This window comes from Sycon ciliatum, chromosome 1, assembly GCF_964019385.1.
Source record: "Sycon ciliatum chromosome 1, ocSycCili1.1, whole genome shotgun sequence".
NCBI lineage: Eukaryota > Metazoa > Porifera > Calcarea > Leucosolenida > Sycettidae > Sycon > Sycon ciliatum.
In genome coordinates, this window is record NC_088643.1 from 89,203,600 (window position 1) to 89,222,467 (window position 18,868).

Genomic DNA, 18,868 nt, shown 5'->3' on the forward strand with positions numbered 1-18,868 from the left:
CTGTGTTGGTGTGTAGTGGTTTGTTGCAACCCTGAATGGTGCTGGGTGTGATTTAAAGGGGAAAGTTAAGCCCAAAATCAAATTTTCACCAGTTGTAGTCTTCGGGGTGCTGAGTCGAATGATCTTGGTCCGAGGAAGCTGAGACGCTCCCTTCCTCCTTTATTCCCAATCGAACTCGCGCACTTCCAACGAAACTGGGTGACTGCGCCCTACTACTAGATGGGAATTTGTATGCAAAATGTCACTAAAAGAGCCATTTCGTTCTTATAAAAGCCCGGATGACCGCGATTGGCCCATACGTTGTAGTCTTTTGGACGCTGAGTCGCCTGGTTTTGGTCCGAAAAGGCTGCGATGCAGCGTTCCTCCTTTATTCCCAATCGAACATGGTTGAACAAGCGGTCACATGCTCCTGCGTACACCAGTCACCTGGTCACCGTGCCTGCAGGCTACAACTTACAGCATGTTTGGGCGAATTTCTGTCACTCGAGTTGAACCTTTGAGTTGAACCTTGGTGTGAAAGTTGTCGCCTGCTGGCGTGGTAACCAGGTGACTGGTGTACGCAGGAGCACGTGCTCGCAGGTTCAACCATAAGGGCCGAATGCTGCATCGGCCTTTTCGGACCAAAACTAGTCAACTCAGCGTCCAAAAGACTACAACATATGGGCCAATCGCGGTCATCCGGGCTTTTATAAGAATGAAATGGCGCTTTTTGTGACATTTTGCGTATAAATTCCCATCTAGTAGTAGGGCGCAGTCACCCAGTTTCAGTGGAAGTGCGCGAGTTCGATTGGGAATAAAGGAGGAAGGGAGCGTCTCAGCTTCCTCGGACCAAGATCATTCGACTCAGCACCCCAAGGACTACAATTGGTGCCGTCGGAAAATTTGATTTAAGGCTTAACTTCCCCTTTAAATTAAGCTCCGAGTCGTGAGAGCGGAAGAAAGTTGCAAGGCTTATGCAGAGACAGCATTTTTCATCATCACGACATCAGGCTGACATTCAAGTTAGCTCAGCTGTGTGGGCTCCCAAGGATCCAGGCTGAGAATGCCAATCAGTCTACAAACATGTCAGTGTCTGCCATGCATGTACTACATGTAGGGGGTATGGACATTTTAGTGATGACTTTGCCAAATGAGTCGGTCTCCAGAAACTGGCGGATTACTGTGATGTCATCAGAAGAACTGGAAAACTTGTGTATGATGTACATGTACTTGTGGTGCTCTCTCTGGGTGGTGGGTTCATGTAAATAGTATACTGAAATTGAGGTATGGATTGAGGAATATGGGCAGGCAGAGTTCTTATCCGCCATAATATGCCATGTGCATGTGCATAGTAGTATGCCTGGTCCAGCCGGTTCCAATGCTTTTCAAGTTGAGCAGCGCTATCCGTCAAAGGCTAGTAATCGGCGTCTAGACCTTGTCAACGGCTTGCTTATTCAATATTCTTAGTGCCAGGGTCCTACAGTGTACTGGTCTGGACTATCTCTGCTGGCCCTTCGTGCGTTAATACTGTGTCACAGCCTATTCAGGTTATTGGCGGATTCAGACCTTGAAGGGGGGGGGGGGACCTGTAGCTGAACATACGTTATAGTTATACTGTCATTCATTCTTCCGGCATTTTGGATGTTCATGCATCGGCATGATCTGGCATGATTTCCCACTTTCCACTGGCAAGTGAGTAAAAAAATGTATCTCGTTTTCTTTTCACGCACGTGTCACCCTAGCCCCTGCAGGCCTGACATGACAGTCGAGTAGCCCTACGGAGTAACGCAGCTGTCGCTAGATCTACTGCAGCTACATGTAGCTGCTAAGTGCTAGTGCAAGCATATGCATGCATCGTTGCATGCTCACTTGACTGAGTAAAAAAAGACCCGACGTGAACGACGTCGTGCATGTCGCTCTCGAGATCTCCGGGATTTTTCTCTTTGTATTTTTTTGTGCACGCTGTATTCTGAGTGCTACTGCTACATGCTAGCGTTTATCCACTCCGCGATCCGTGCTAACTTCGTTTTGGACTGGAAGTACATTTTGTCGAGCGGTAGGCCTACGCGGCATCAGTGTGTGCTGACTACTGAATCTTCACGTTACTAGTATGTAAGTGTTACTGAGAATGGTTTGTCCATAGCCTAGCCACTCTCTTTCACTCAGTTTCAGCGTGAAGTGGCGTAGATAGAATGATACTAGAACAGGCGAGTTGTGAACGGGCTACATAATCGTTACATTTCTGACTTGTACTTTGTAGTTTTCTGGGCTGGATGTTTGGTCGCTTCGTGACGTCTTCGTGTTGTGTGCGAAGCGTGAGAAGAAGACGGACTCCAGTCACTCCACTGGCTAGCCTGACTTTGTGACCGATTAGTACACACGCTGCTGCACTGTTTACTCGTACCGGGATATTGGAAGATGTCATGTTCTTGAGCTGCATTTTCCATTGAATACGTTTTAGTAGTGGCTGCTGACATTCGGATGCGCTTCACTCTCTAAGGCACTTGAACTTGAAGACCATAGAAGCATAGTGACCAGTATGGAGAGCCGAAGTGGCAGTACTATCGCTACTCGTCGGAGCAGACGCAATGCTGCCGCTCAGCAGGCTCTACTGGCCGCTGCAGCCGGGTGTAGTAGTGTTGCGGCTGACAATGTGTTCTTCGGATCATCCAGTGGCAGTCACCATCGCGATCACACAGACAGCACACTACTAGGTTCTGCGACAACTATTACTTCGGAGCAACGGCAGCAGCAGCGGACGGCGGCTGAGTCGAAGGTGGACCTGCAAGCTGCGTCACGGCAGCGACATCCTGACTGTTCTGAAGAGGCTCCGGGGGACAGCTGCGAGCCAGCGTCGTCCATGGAGAAACCAGTGAACGGGAGCATGGCGGCAGCGTCAGCAAGACAAACCGCGTAAGTGCAATGAGCTTTTCCGATGTGATTGCAACAATGCTTTTGGCGATCGGTTTCACAACATCTGCACGCCGCTACCATGACCAATCTAGTCAACACAAAAATAATAATACTAGTGTAGTGCATGTTTGGCTGCGTGAAAAATTACGAAATAATTTCAAATTTTATGGGATATGCCAGCTAGCTTGACCTCCTGGATGCACTGGATGTGTGCTGTGGAGTGTACATGGTGTGGTGCCATGGCATAATAATTATGGTGGTGCCAATCATGATGGGCCTGCATGGTACATGGGGTGCAACACTGAACAGGCCTGGTGGTACTGTGGTATGCCTTGCAATGATTTATGAAAGTAGTCTACTTATGTGTCACACTAACGGTGACTTAGATCTAGCCAGCTAGGACTTGAGGTCCTGGCATTGTATTAGTAATTTTGTGGCTACCTCATGCAATAGCAGTGCACAAGTGGCTACCAAGACTCAGTGTCGTGTTTTTCCTTTTGACATGTTACATCATGCCATTCACTACTAGTATACTGCAGTCTGCAGGATTCAGTGGCATGATCAGGTCTAGAGATCTGGCGCTGTCTTCACTGCTGGATCCAAAGTCACGGTAAATCAAAAGTTTGCGCTGAAGCCGTTGATACGACAACTTGCGATTTACCAATAAAAGGTTTGAACTCAGGAAATTGGGCAAGCCCTCGAAATACAGTAGAGTCGCGTGCCCAAGAACGTTGTTTCCAAGGGGTTAGCCTGGGACGTTCTTATTTTTCAGCAATCTGGCTGCGTTCTTATAGCACGTTCTTAGAAACAATCCGTACTGGATCATATGCATCCCACAAGCTGCCAGAAAACCAACAACGCCATTCTTAACTTTAGGTTTGGCGCTGCCGCTACTAAGTACTATACTCCCGTGCTAGCCCTACACTGCAAGTGCTGTTGCTAGCCCTACACTGCAAGTGCTGTTGCTAGCCCTACACTGCAAGTGCTGTTGCTAGCCCTACACTGCAAGTGCTGTTGCTAGCGCTACCAACCAGTGCCAGTGGCGTTCTTAGAATTTCAGGCTGGACGTTCTTGGGTTCCACGTTCTTCAGCGCACGACTCTACTGTACACTGATGCACTCGACTATACACACACACACACACACACACACACACACACACACACACACACACACACACACACACACACACACACACACACACACACACACACACACACACACACACTACTACTACTACTATGATACAGCTACCCTAAACGGGTCACGCCGCCCTCCACCCAAGCATGAGCATTATGAGGGGCAGTGGCAAATAAATAGAATCAGCTAGCAGAACTGGCAAAACAGATGAAACAATGGAGCAGAACGGACGACTGCTGCACTGTAACAACAACCTGACAGCTACAGTGACAACGACTGAAAATGAACAGGAAGGAAAAAAAAATTCAAAATTTCACGTCACGAAAAAGCACTGTCCACGAAAGAATCCACCAAGCAAAAGGAGTGTGGGCATCCGAAATCCCACCAGGACTCCACTAGCAGTTCTTCCACGTTGACGATGTAAGCGGCAGGGCAAGGCCTCACAAATCCGACAGACTTCCACAACGCTTGACCAGTGCACTCATGACGACGAAAGATTGAAGTTTCAATTCCCACCATTCCGCCATTGGGACCTTCCTCTCCGCACTCGCTCGTCCACTCCACTGAAAAACAACGAGTTGTTCCAGCACTCCACCAGCCAATCCGCAATTCCCACCACTGCATTCGTCGAGCTTGGATTCTTCACAGCACTCGAGGGACAGCTACTCCACTGCGAGTGGTGGACCACGGCCGACGCAGCAGTGACAATATCAAAGTAAATTGTCCTGCAAGCTACATCGCGATTCCGCGCTCCAATCATGCAGCACTACCTTGGCAGTGTGCGAGGGTGCTCCAGGGTCGACTCTGGCTACGCCAGAGTCGCCCTGGGCAGGCAGAAAACTTGGGAGAAAGCCAAGAACACGGAGCTTAGAAAGTGTAACCTGCTCCCAAGGAGCACAAAAAACACACACACATACACACACACACACACCGACACACACACACACACCGACACACACACACACACACACACACACACACACACACACCGCCACACACCAGCACACACACACACACACACACCGACACACACACACACACACACACACACACACACACACACACACACACACACACCGACACACACACACACACATACACACACACACACACACACACACACACACACACACACCGACACACACACACACACACACACACACACACACACACGCCGACACACACCGACACACCAGCACACATCGTATAATAACTTGTGCTCTAGTCAGATACCGGCAGTAGTGTTTTACTACAATGTACGAGTACATGAGCGACTACAGTACAATAATTGTAGGTCAGCTTTCTCAACTGCTTTGCGCTATTTGCTGTCCAGTTTATACCAGGATGCAATCGAGCTAACAGCTCTCTACAACACACAGTTGAGTGGTGAGCGCAAAACATCGTTCTGGGACTCGCATACGAAGACGTAAGTGTTGTAAGTGTTGCCGAGTGTGCATGTGAGGCTAGGCCGCACGTGGCTTGTCCGCCGAGCTGAAGTTGTAGCCATCACTCTGACCTAGACCCGTGGCTTGTCCGAGCTGAAGTTGTAGCCATCACTCTCACCTAGACCCGTGGCTTGTCCGAGCTGAAGTTGTAGCCATCACTCTGACCTAGACACGTGGCTTGTCCGAGCTGAAGTTGTAGCCATCACTCTGACCTAGACCCGAACATGTTTGCTATTTATTTTGGCTCTTTGTGTGCGGTTGGGTTTTCTGTACAGAAACTTTAAGTTAGTTTTGCGATCCCCTGGCCATGGCTTCTATCTAGAACTGCACATAGCACTTTCTATTTACAACTCTGCTGCCCATGCTTGGGTTTGCCAGCCAGGTTCCTGCTGTTTGTAAGCTTGTAAAGTTTCTATGTCGCATTATCCTGCTTCGATTAGGCTTCACTCGAAGTGCAACTTATGGATGCGCCGGCATGAACGAATGCAAACCAACGTGTCTGGCCGCGTCTATTACTATCCCGAGAGGAGACGATGGCGTGTGTCGAAGGGAAAGAAGCCCATCATCGGTCGACGACCGGCTTCAGATGACCAGGCAGAGGAAGGTGAGTGACATATACAACATTATCATCAAACAGTACCCCCCCCCCCCCCCCCGACATTGCGGGTCCGAATGGGAAAGAACAAATCACGGCACTCACAGCTGCCCACCGTCAATGTGGTAATATCCGAATGAGCAATCGTATGCTGTGAATATTCTCCACAGAAGTATATCCATGGTCGCGTGGCCATGTTACTGTGTTTCCCTGGGCTTGTGTACACGGTAATTGGAGGTCCAGACAATCTCTGTCAACGTAGCATGCATGCTGTACTCGATCACTCCTCACAGAACAGTATCTTTTCTCTGTGCTAGACGTGGATGGTGACTCTGATAGGGTCCATTCGACAAGGTCCTCGAGGGTCAGAGCTCGACCAGGATATGCCAGTTTGTTCTTCAGCTCGTCAAGCGAATCAGAGGTAAGAACATAGGAAAGAGCAATGATAACACCGTTACCAAGAAGCCGTTCAATGCATACGGTGTGTCTTAACTGTTACCTGGCTGGCTGTGCGTGCTTGCGGTGATGCATGCGTAGATGGACATAGAGCATAAAGTCAAAATTGCAAAGGAGGCTTACAGATCCATCGCCAGAGGCAAGCTACTCGTGTATGATATATGACATTTTCTCCAACTTCCAAGTAATGAGTTTGTGTACTCATGCCTGGTGACAGAATGATGACAGGGGGAATCTATCCGAACCAGAGTATCAGGAACCTGGCAGCAATGACAGCGATGCCGAGGACTTCAACCAGCGGCCGCAGTCGGCAAGAAAGAGATCGGTGAGTTGCCGGGACTGGCCTGCATGTGGAGTGCTTGTTGACAGACCATGAGGTATACCTGCAGTGCTGCTCAATAAAATCCAGTCGAGCGAGCCAATGCCATACCGGACGCTGTGCACCCCTGAGCCGGTGAACACAATCAAACTTGATGCAAGCGATCAGATTTCATTATGAGCAGCTCTGTAGTAGAGTTGGCACTATTCACAAACGGTATCTTAAAAACAGATTGCCCTGCCCAGCAGTCTCTATCGTACTTGCTTGCTTTCTTCTTCTACCGGGCATTGAGATTAGGTTGACCAGTATCATGTACGGGGGACATGACACTGAAAGGGCCAGTGTGTGACCAAGGTGAGCTTGCTAGGTGGTCGTGGCAAATCTCGTTGAACTAATAACCCACCATCAATGTGAGTAAAGCACCCTATTTGTGAAAAAGAACAGAAAAACCTAGTGATTTAAAGTAATACATGTGCTGCTCGGGTGTGTTTGCTTCGTGTTGGTGTGGTGCGCTTCAGCTTCAGGTGGTTGAAAAGCCAGCATCACCGTTGCCTCCGGTAACTGGAGCCACTTGTTTTGGTGAGTGCCACGCCCGGGCCACTTCAGATATTGCTACTGAGAGAGAGAGAGAGAGAGAGAGTGTGTGTGTGTGCGTGTGTGTGTGTGTGTGTGTGTGTGTGTGTGTGTGTGTGTGTGTGTGTGTGTGTGTGTGTGTGTGAGAGAGAGAGAGAGAGAGAGAGAAAGAGAGAGAGAGAGAGAGAGAGAGAGCACTTATGCGACTGGACCGATGCTAGTTCATAGCTAATTGTTGCTTCCTTGTTTGTAGCCTACTGATGCCGGTATCAAGATGTCTTCTTAGAAAATGCACACATCGAAACAGTCATTGGTCGGGGGTACCTGTGTCTTCTTTTTAAGTGATCGAGGAAAACCCTGGCTCTTTGTGGTGCAATTCCTTTTGCTTGATACAGTATGCGACAGAACATTTCGAGGTGCACACGGACTCCGTCAGCACTTTGTACACAATCCCCCGCACGGTGTACAGCATGCCAAGCTAGCCAAGGAGGCTAAAGAGGCATCAGCGGCCTCGGCGGCTACATCTGCCGCGGCAGAGACTGCAGCAGCACCAGCAAACCCGCCCACAACCACTGCGTCGCCCTCGACATCGACGTCATCAACACCAACAGCTACATCAAGCACTGGGGCAAATGCTGGGCGGCGGTTTTCAGCTCGTGTTGCTCCGAAAGCAACATCACGTCCCCAATCTCCAAGTGGCGGCTCTCCCACAAGGCAAAAAATTATCAAGCGCCTCAAAACGGATCCACGTGAAGGGGCGGTGGCGAGTCCCAATGATTATTGTGACTTTTGCCTCGGAGATGAGCAAGACAATAAGAAAACTGGCGCTCCTGAGCCACTCATCTCCTGCTCAGATTGTGGAAGATCCGGTCAGTTGGTCTAGTCACGTGTGTTGTTGTTGTTGTTGTTGTTGTTGTTGTTGTTGTTGTTGTTGTTGTTGTTGTTGTTGTTGTTGTTGTTGTTGTTGTTGTTGTTGTTGTTGTTGTTGTTGTTGTTGTTGTTGTTGTTGTTGTTGTTGTTGTTTTTTGTTGTTGTTTTTTTTTTGGTGTTGTTGTTGTTGTTGTTTGTTCTTGTTCTTGTTGCTGCTGTTGCTGTTGTTGCTGTTGCTGCTGCTGTTGTTGGTGCTGCTGCTGCTGCTGCTTTTGTTGCTGTTGCTGTTGCTGTTGTTGTTGTTGTTGTTGTCGTCGTCGTCGTCGTTGTTGTTGTTGGCCTTGTGCGTATAATAGCTTCAGATGGTGCACACCCTGTTTGCGGTTTTGTATTTGTCAGATCCACCACCAAAATGGTCAAAGACCGAAAATCCCATTTGCTGCATCCATGTTTTCTACCTTTCCCTACCATTTTCGCCTCTTCGGAGCGGCATCTGCACCTTGATCATCGAGAGCGATCGCGTTCCTACAGATGTGTAAAACCCGGTCTAACTGAGTCTCACGCGAATTGTGTTTTTTAAATCCGGCTATTGCATGGAGTTGTCCGTGAACTCGAATGCAGCCACTTACAGGTATTGCATCTTTGCTGTAGTAAGCATGGATATGTCGGAGTGGTTGAATCAAGTCCAATTGTGGAGCATGTAACGTATTGAGTGAAATGCTAAGTTATGCTATACTTTGCACTTTTAGTCCTTGCCCACGGTTCTGACACTCCAGCGCCGAATCCGGCTCCCAATAATTCTTGAGAAGATGCCTCTTCATGGGCCTTGGGCTATTACGTGTCGAAGAACATCCACCATGATGTCTAGCAGGCATGTCGGAACTGCCACTCACACCGGTCGCATATCATGTCGTTGTTTAGCCTCAAACTATCTAACGATTCCTTTTGTTTGTATTTCCCAATGCACTTTTAGGCCATCCAAGTTGCTTACAGTTCACCGCCTTGCTTACGTCCAATGTTGCTCAGTACCACTGGCAGTGCATCGAGTGCAAGTCCTGCGGTGTATGTGGAACATCAGACAATGATGTAAGACATCAAGATGCAGGTTATGTCACTAAAAGTGTCACTGAATCATATCTGCCTATTAAAGTAAAGTGTATGGACTGGCAAGTTGCAACAGTGCTGTTCAAGTGTTCAAGTAAGAGCAGACCCGGTTTGGGTTTAGCCCCTGTTGTCCAAACAATGATACAGTCATGTACAAGTACTCTGTAAAATGAGTCATGTATGAACTCTGTTGATAAAGCATGAACTAGCAGCACGAGGGCAGGTGCCGGTTTTGCCCACGCAGCACCATCCAAATGCCTATAGAGTAGTGTAGTTTCTGCTGATAGCTTGTGTCGGAACACACGTTTGCAGGCTTGGGAGCATCATCTGTCACAAGTGATCATCTGTCACAGTGAGTGTCAGAGTCACGACTATTTATGTTGTCCATGATCTGCTGCAGGACGAGTTACTATTTTGTGATGACTGCGATCGTGGCTATCATATGTACTGCTTGAAACCACCGATAACGTCGCCACCAGAGGGTAAGCCTGCAAGCCAACAACCTATGAACCGCTGTAATGGTAACCCCCAAACTAAAGTGTACATACTGTACTAATAGAAGTGCTTGCCTGTACACTAGCCTATGCACACATCATGTATGGAGGAACTGTCTGCGGTGTAGAGATGTACGCAGTACTGAACGTCAGTGTAAGATAGTAGGGCTGCGTTGTACCGGCGTGCGGTTGCCGGGGATGACAGCTGAGACTGATGTCAGTAAGTGTCCCCAGTCAAGTACTGTTATTGTATGATTAGATCTAGGCATTTGGGTAGTTCTTGCAGATTTCCTGTTTTTATTATTTTCTTAGTACTTTGAAATTTTATGTTGTCTTTGTGGACATCTTGGTGCAGGTCGGTGGGTCTGCATCCTCTGCTCCGAGCGGGAGGCAGCAAGCGCGCAGCAGTAGTCCTGGACTACACCAGTGACTCTGCAGGTTGTTGGTGGTGCAGCACTGAGGTATAACACATTGACACTAGCTACCAGCTAAGTTCGATGTTCTGCTACTTGTCTACTGCGTATGTTGCTAAGCACGCACCGTGGTGACTTGCTCACAGCTCGGATGAACAGGTGCTTTGTCAGTGCTGTGCCTGCTACCACTGTGCCAGTGGACAGCCAGTTGATTATAACTGCTTTGTCAGTGCTGTGCCTGCTATCACTGTACCAGTGGACAGCCAGCCTTGATTATAACTGACTTCCTATTACATGCATGTAGCCAATGAGTCTGACAAAGCATGGCCACTCGACTAGGTCCCGTGTGTGGTGCTAGGGCGTATTTCATCTTCTACTTTAGTCCTTCGTGGTGCAGCTACTGTACCCATTGTTGGTATTGCCGTCAGATTACGTGTTGATCTACACCTGTGTGTCGTTGTAGTTCGTAAGTGTTACTTGGGTCTTGTTGTACACAGTGTTGGTTGGACATACACTGTAGATAGCTTGTGCAGACGTTGTGTACTTCTCCACATGAATGATTCTGGATTATCCTATCTCCTGTTCTGGCATTTGCCAACTTACACTGTATTAAATCCTCACCAAGCACAGGCCTATGAATATTCTGATTCCTACCTATCCGGCATAGGATCAACATTACTTGTATACAAAAACATTCTCCGTATGAAAACATTGCTGTCGATACTGTGGAGTGTGTACGGTGTGAAAAACATGTCAGTATTCACGATATTGATGCTTTTCACCGGTCCACACCAGAATGGCAGTGGTGGGGGGGGGGGGGGCTGAGGGGAAGCTCCCACTCCCAGCGGCAGCCGACCATGGCTGGACGTTGGTAGCTCAGGTGTGTTGTACGATAAAAAAAATTTTTAAGAAACAAAAGTACAACCAGTGGATATCACAGATCTCTCTGCTTTTGTCTGGGAATGATGGAACTGGAACATTGTCCAATAGTCCCAGCCCTGCCCAGCCCTGACTCAGTAGCACAGTACTTGTGATTGCAGACTGGTCAGTTCCACTTTCCAGCACTGAACACTGTGCACGGTACCAGCTACTAGTATGTATGAACCAAACTGGCCCGGTGACAGTAGTGTAATACTAACATTGCCTTGACTGAGCATACCCGGCTATGCCCTTACCAAGTTAGTTTCTGAATGGGAGAAGTGTTCCCAGTTCCAAGCCGGACAGGGTTGCATTATGCATGACTGGTTGAACTTACTTCTGTTCAGACACTTGAAGTCGCATGTGCCCTGCAGTGCAGTCCCAGCTGCGGCCACTGTATACAATGACTATTATCCTGTCCTGGGCCTGGTGGGGGAGGGGGGATATTTGGGGTTCTCCTGGAGTCACGTGCACATGTATGCATGGTGTGTGCACCCGTACCCTGCTAGAGCACCTCCCCCCCCCCCCCCTGGATCAGTGAGTGTCCTTGTTCCACCCAGCAGGATGGCGTCTTTGTTCGATACCTGTTTGCAAGGGGTGAAAGACAGGAGGCATTATGATCCTGCATGCAGGTGGTTGATAGATCGTAGATCTACTACTTACCGGAGTATAATGTACTGCCTGCTGCTGCTGCTGCTGCCTGGGTGATGGAGGCACAACGCATGATGACCACCGTTGAGGCCTACGCTAATGCTCTTCCAGTCTTGCTACGTCCCTGATGCTGGTAGATCTTCAGAACGTCACACAGTACAAGCGTCTCGTGATTATACGTAAAAAAGTCGTTACAGCAAGAGCGAACTTACTTTGCCATCTCGTGCATGGCAATCATTCCCGTTCGATCGGAGTGACTTCTACCTACATTCTGCAGTCTACAGTCTACAGTCCGATGAAGGCCATGCTACTAGCAAGAGTATAACCCCGTGGTTATATACCATGAATATACTGAGTCTTGCTTCTACAAGTACTTGACCGCACAGCATGGTCCAGACGCAAACAGTACTGCGGGTGTTTTGCCGGTACAGTGTGTACACGGTTACAATCGTTACCCACTTGCGACGGAGAGAAGCGGCACTTGACACGTGGACCTAACTCCGGGTGGAAGATTTTGCTCGGTCGCAGTAGACCAGGCATGAGGTACGAATCGTAGTTGGGGATGAAACCAAGGCCTGGCGTCCAGTGTCTTGCCGCTGCTGGCAGCCATAAGGACAAGGAGGTAGAGTGGTCATGAGATAGTTGGTGTCGGGAAGACAACAACAACAAAAAAGATAGCAGGAGGCAATGGCGTCAGGCCAATCTTCCTCGGACAACCCGTTCCAATCTTCTCGGTTTCGTACAAATATTCTTGTGCCCCGACAGGACCCAGTTACTAGCAGTTCAGAAGATGCAGCTCATTACACACTGTCCGTGACGGAGGGCAGTGTCTATGACATCCCATCACCGCTTGTTATGCAGCTCGTATCAGCAGAGAAGAAGATTGAAACCGATGACGAGGTTGAAGGTTCTTGTGCTCCAAGCAGAGTGACCTCTCCAGAAATCGATGACCTAGGCAAACGCATCCGGGAATCGGTTAGTGAAGTGTCGGATTGCCTAGCGGACTTGACAACAGTTGGAGATGATCCACATCGTCTCTATCGCCAGATGCTCCAGTCGCAGGGATTGGACTGTCCCGTTCAGGAACATCCGACACAAAGCGGTTCGTTGATAGCCACGGGACTGGCCACAGGGAGTGAACATGACACTGTCGCAGGCTGCGAGGGAAGAAGTCCTGCGGCACCTTGTGACAAGGACCAGCACAGGCACAAGAACAGCAGCAGTGGTACTGGTTGTAACGGGGATAGTGCTGATGATGATGATGACGAGGAGGAGGAAGACATTTTCACTGCACCCGGCTATGTGAAAGCATCCAGGACGGGGAACAGCTCTGCAGCAACATCAAAAACGTCTACACTGACTACAAACCTGGACAGAATAACCAGTGCCAGTAGTGATAGCGACTGTGGAAAGAGACGGACAAGCAGCTCATCCAGAACGCTCTATGAAAGACCCGGAGCACCTTACACTCGGCCGAAGGGGGGTAGTAAAACTCAACATAAGACGGCTAGTCGTGAGGCTAGTAACAGTAGCCAGAGCAGCAACAGCAACAGGAAGAAAACGGGTCTTCAATTCTCCATTCCATCAGGCCTGTTCAGTCCTGGACCAGAGTTGAAATCCAAAGGCTACCGTCTGTTTCGTGAGAGCACTGGCAGCATGAGCAGTGACTCCAGGCCAAGCTCAACGACACCAAGATCGCGAGGACCATCGCCGGCGTGTGACTGTGAATGTGGAAAATGCGGCAAGAAGATAGGACGGCACCGGACATTCTTTGAGAGTCTGAGCTTGAGTCCTGTTGTTGAGAAAGGCGACCCAGAAAACCCATGTTACAGTCCGTCAAGTAGCCGAGCCGGCAGCTTGCAGCGCAAAAAGGGAACCGTGACACCGCCAGCAGTTGCTGCTGCTGCTGCGTCCAGCATTGATGATAAGCACAGGATTGTGCGACAGCAGAGGCGCCTGGGCCTCTTGTGGGTGGCTGTAGCCGGTCTAGCGATCGCTCTCATTTTCTGTGTTGTGGCTCTGGCAGTCAGGAAAGCTAAAGGTAATACCTACTTAGTACTTACATGTACATGCTGCATGTACTACCATGGCATTCACTGCATGTACTACCATGGCATTCACTGCAACATGATGTACAAAGTCACAATGTCATGTGTATTCATTTTGAACACGAGAGAGCGAGCACACCTCGGCTGGGGGGGGGGGGGACTGCAGATTTCATATCTCAGTAAGGCTAAGATACAGCCAGATTTGTGCTGTGAACACTCGTCAGGTCAGGAATCACTGAACGTTTCTTCTATCGATGCATGTTTCCTACCGGCCAGGCTCCATTCTGAGTTCTGATAGGTGCACCAGCTCTGCATTGGATCGCCTGCTGCGTTCAGGTTCACCACTATTCTCATGGATATGCTCTTGAATGTGATGCCTGCTTGTTCATAGAGTTTGAAGAAGAGGGGAGCGATGATGGTGGTCCTACCAAGTCGTTGTCGTCTTCAAGTTCTCTGGTTCGCCTAACCGACCAGAACAATGGAAATACATCACAGAACAACTGTACAGCAGGTGAGTTCACTGCAGTCATGGTCGGTAGCCTGCAAGGCTGTAGCAGTATTGGCTGATAGTGAATACTGGTCGTGAAATTTAATTTTTTTTTCAAAATAACTCAACAAAGGCATTGTTTCAACTGGTCACGTTTTGCTGCACACAAACAAATTTCTGAAACGCGCACTGGGCTTATCCTGACAGTTGATACAGCGCTGCTCAATGAAATTTGGGAATATTATTGTGTGATAATCGGTAAGTGCCGTTTCCAGTGTGCAGCCCAGCGTTGTGATGTTTCCAGGTTGCATGATCTCCGTTGCACGTACATGTGCATTGCTACTCAATGAGATCTGGTCAACGGGTCAGTTTTGTGGCCTGGCCTGCAGAAGAGAACATCCCAGTGTGTTCAGGGTCTAGGGCTGCACATCGCCCGGCGTGCTCGTGCCATTGATCATAATTATTAAAACGTGTACTATCAACATGCATTATTATTCTGTTCATAGGCTGGACTTGGCAAGCTGGGAAGTGTGTCAGGCTATCACCTATGCCAGGAACCCATGCAAGCGCTCAAGCAAATTGTGATCGGTATGTTCACATGTGTGACTGTATGCACATGCACATGTACTCAGTATATGTGTGGACGATGGTGGTGGTGGTGGTGGTGGTGGTGGTGGTGGGAGAGGGGCACGTATCCAGATGTGCTGCAAAACAAGAGTACCGCAGCATTGAGAGCCCTCACTATGCTTGCATTTGACCTACGCCTCTTGATCATTTTCACATGTCATGGGTCGGTCATGTGGTAGCTGTATGTGTACTTCTTTGAAGTACACAGCCGGTCTACATGTGCCCAATAGATAGCAGTGGACCCTGGCTAGGCCAGACATACTGGGTCGCTTTAGGATGCCACACACCTTTGCCAAAAGCTCCGGAATAAAGAAATGTGCCTGGCATATGCACTGGGGAATACATGCGGCCATTGTGAATTTCGCCTTCACCTGGGTCCGGCAGGAACAGCTCGCTGACTGTATGCCACTTCAAGTGGCCATTTCCAGCGCACATCCCAGGGCCGGTTACCAGATGCATTTGCATTGTTCACTTATCAGAGGAGGTTTGCACCCGAGTCTAGTTCCTGATGCTGGAAATGTCCGTTTATTATTCCGATTGAACACATACAGGATGGGTGGCAGTCTTATTGCAATCACATCGCAGGCAGAAGCTGATGCTTTTCGATACTTTGCTGGCATTGACATCTGGATACATAGGGACCAGTCAGACATATCTGCTCTTGTCAACCAACAGCAACTGCCGAATGTGACCAGTAGTCAAGAGATCCAGCACTGCCCAGTTTTGTCCAAGCGGGGCTATATGATCTACACGGTAAATAATCTCTGCTCAACAATACAGTACTTTCTCTGTGAACAGCATACAGTACTTTCTCTGTGAACAGTAGTCAAGACTGACCCTGATTGTCTCACATGACGTCCTAGCTAGCTATTCCAATGTGCACACAATCACACATGTGACAAGGCTGATTCGGCATCATCTTGTACTGAACACTGACTGCAGCTCGTACACAGTAGCGGCCAGTTGCATTCTGCCATGCCGAATCCGGCTAGCACTGTGTGCGTACCATCACTCAAACATGCATGGCTGTACAGTGTATCACTCCTCCTGCATACACTGCAGGCTATCTCTCTTGGAAATTTCAGCCCGCAGCATGCAGCAATCCGCTGACTTGTTTCTTGCATTTCTCTAGTGCTAGTGCACTCTGGGGTCAACTTTGTCCGTAATGCTCTAAATTACTGAGTCTAAACCTTTTCTGGAAGTTGCCACGCTGATTACCACCCGGCATAGGAACAAACTTACATTGTTTTGCGGCTTGGCTGCAGCCACCACCATGACATGTCTACTGTAGAATTTTGTCACTAGAGATATTGGTGGTATTTTGATGACATCACTGTTTATGATTTGTACGTAACACGTTAGATTTGTCAAAACTGCCAATACCCATAGCTACACGCACTGATGTAGTCGCCAATACAATTCTGCATGCCTGTTCATCTGCTCCGTGCTTACTCTGATAACGGTTACACATGTACACATACTTGAAGAGATAATACATCCGAAGTTATCACTCCCTGGCCGGTTCAGCTTCCCAGGCCAGTGTTCAGGCATGGTCAGCTTGACACTAAGTTAGTACAGTGGAGATTGGATATAACGACACTCTTTCGGGAGAAAGCAAAATGTCACTATATTCGACCTGTCACTAAACCCGATCTTCACATTTAGTATGCACTAGGTACATCAAAATGACAGAAATGTATTGTAGATATGCATGTACATGATTGTACATGTGGATAACAGATGTGTATGAGTATACAGTCATGTGTCTTGCATGCATTGTTCAAGGTAAAGTCATCCCGCACCGCTGCACTGCGGCCACAGCGTGCAATGTAAAGCACACATGAGTGACCCCGGAGGTCCGGGCACGTGGCACAGCCATATTATACCATGTTCCAGACATGCCAGTCTGCCTGATACAAGAGGAAAGTCATTATATCCGATGTATTTTCACTGTTTTTCAGGTGTTCGGGCACCAAAAAAGTGTCAGTAAATTCGATCTGTCATTATTTTCGAGGTCGTTATACCCGGTCTATAATGTACAGAAAGGACTTACGACTTGGGCAACAGAATTGTGTCGCTAAACTCGATTTGTCGTTATTCCCAAGGTCGTTATATGAACTTATATCCAATCTCCACTGTAGTAGACTTCAACTGAAGAAATATCTGTACTTCACACAAAGTTCACATTGAGGTGCATCATGTGAACACACCATCATCTCCTTGATAAGTGAGTGCAAGAACTTACAACACACACACACACTACAGGTTTGAGTGCTGCCGCCGTGAGCTGCAAATGCCATCAAGAGGGATTGTCCCTGCTGCATTCAATTCAAGAGACCATTGTATTCATATCATTATTGCCCCCCCCCCCCCGGCCCTGCTGGTATGCCAGGCCAGGGCTAGCCGTTGGAGTCGTGTGTACATCTACTACCCAGAGTACATGCAGGCGTGTGGTGATGACAGCATATCACAAGCCGCAGAGATTCAGAGAACACACTGTACTGTATGGAAAAGCTGTTCCTGCCGGACTGCAATCAGAGACCGGTTGGTAGGGAATTATGACCACCCAGGTCCAGACTCTCCGTATTCTAGGGGGAGGGGCGTAAGATTTCCCCGTTGTTGATCTCCTAGCAGCGAGTTGGAATCCGCCATTCGCAGCTGGTACAATCCTCTACTGACTGTTGTCTGCGAGTCCTGCAGCCAAAGATTATAATTATTCTCCCCATGCCGGTACTAGTATTACTTCGAAGTATTTTTTTAAAAATTTTACTCTTGCTTTTCGTGTTTGCCCTATGCTCATCCTGGGTAGTGTACACCTACATGACGGATTGTACATGTACATTGTATACCATGATAATACACCACGCTGCAGGGAGCTCCAGCGCACATACCGATATGTGTAGGGCTCCCTGCACAGACCACAGTCTGTGCTCAAGACTCCCCCACCCAGAAGGGGCCAGAGTGCATGCATAACCACCAAGAGTCCAAACCATGATCAACAGTTTACATGGTTTACCGGGACTCGAGTCGTAGATCTACTGTTGACTCTTTTTGAGAGGCTTGACCCGTCTTGTCTTGAATCTTCTTGATGCATCCTGCCAATACACACACTACAAGACTGCAAGAGTAGATCTACCGAGTCTTGATACTGCATCAGTGCATGATCATGATGATACAGTAGGTATCGGTTATAGCGTGGGTGTTTGAAAAACGACATTTGATTCTTATTGCCGCTATTTCTTACACACGATAAATCACGTGTGACATATCATATGCACGTGTGACATAAATACATGTTTGGCATGTGGACACGTACAATCATGTAGGTCTACACAATCATGATACACACGGATCAGACTCGCGGTCGTGCTAGGCGACTGCGGAGCAGCAGATAGGAGAGAAGTCGGAAGAAAGAGTCTGGACAGAAAAAGTGGTTCTACAATGCTCAGTTGGACATAACTCTCTTTTTGTGTTGAATATTATTGTATTGAGCATGCACAGAGCACAGATGTTATTACTACAGGCGATACACTTTGCACTAATCTGTCATATTTTGCTACACAAAATCCATTCTTAGGGCCGATATATTCTACTATGCGATAATACTGCTTGTAAGAATAAAAATACACATAAAATAGGTGTTATGATTATGAAAAAATGAGTGGTCATTCTTGTAGGCAGTATATTCTTGTATACGACCACACTATAAGTTAACCGATACGCACTGTACCATGATACACGTAGATCTACACAGTACAGTGCTACGACTGTCTAGCTGTATCATGTGTAGAGATCTACATTAAAAAATTTTGTATGTAGCGCTATAGCGCAATGCCG

At 48.2% G+C, this 18,868-nt stretch overlaps 2 protein-coding genes across 2 annotated transcripts; both read left to right on the top strand.

Moving 5' to 3' along the window:
* Positions 1–1,859: 1,859 nt before the first annotated feature.
* Positions 1,860–11,009, top strand: LOC135806288 (zinc finger protein ubi-d4-like). The gene is made up of 11 exons (XM_065320453.1): positions 1,860–2,091; positions 2,480–2,892; positions 5,365–5,457; positions 5,917–6,080; positions 6,389–6,492; positions 6,745–6,852; positions 7,365–7,425; positions 7,815–8,288; positions 9,263–9,375; positions 9,794–9,875; positions 10,243–11,009. The coding sequence occupies exons 2-11, from the start codon at positions 2,519–2,521 to the stop codon at positions 10,296–10,298; spliced, it is 1,629 nt and encodes a 542-aa protein (XP_065176525.1). The 5' UTR covers positions 1,860–2,091; positions 2,480–2,518; the 3' UTR covers positions 10,299–11,009.
* Positions 11,010–11,829: 820 nt separating this feature from the next.
* On the top strand, positions 11,830–16,685 carry LOC135806290 (uncharacterized). Its single transcript, XM_065320454.1, has 4 exons — positions 11,830–13,910; positions 14,309–14,428; positions 14,911–14,992; positions 15,583–16,685. The coding sequence occupies exons 1-4, from the start codon at positions 12,557–12,559 to the stop codon at positions 15,848–15,850; spliced, it is 1,824 nt and encodes a 607-aa protein (XP_065176526.1). The 5' UTR covers positions 11,830–12,556; the 3' UTR covers positions 15,851–16,685.
* The last annotated feature ends 2,183 nt before the right edge of the window (positions 16,686–18,868 follow it).

Excerpts from the sequence above, each read along its gene's own strand:
- LOC135806288 (XM_065320453.1), top strand. The coding sequence starts at position 2,519 with ATGGAGAGCCGAAGTGGCAGTACTATCGCTACTCGTCGGAGCAGACGC. Across the intron at positions 2,893-5,364 it reads GCGTCAGCAAGACAAACCGC|TTTATACCAGGATGCAATCG; the intron begins GTAAGTGCAATG and ends TTTGCTGTCCAG. Across the intron at positions 7,426-7,814 it reads AACTGGAGCCACTTGTTTTG|TATGCGACAGAACATTTCGA; the intron begins GTGAGTGCCACG and ends TGCTTGATACAG.
- LOC135806290 (XM_065320454.1), top strand. The coding sequence starts at position 12,557 with ATGGCGTCAGGCCAATCTTCCTCGGACAACCCGTTCCAATCTTCTCGG. Across the intron at positions 14,429-14,910 it reads ACAGAACAACTGTACAGCAG|GCTGGACTTGGCAAGCTGGG; the intron begins GTGAGTTCACTG and ends TTCTGTTCATAG. Across the intron at positions 14,993-15,582 it reads GCTCAAGCAAATTGTGATCG|GATGGGTGGCAGTCTTATTG; the intron begins GTATGTTCACAT and ends GAACACATACAG.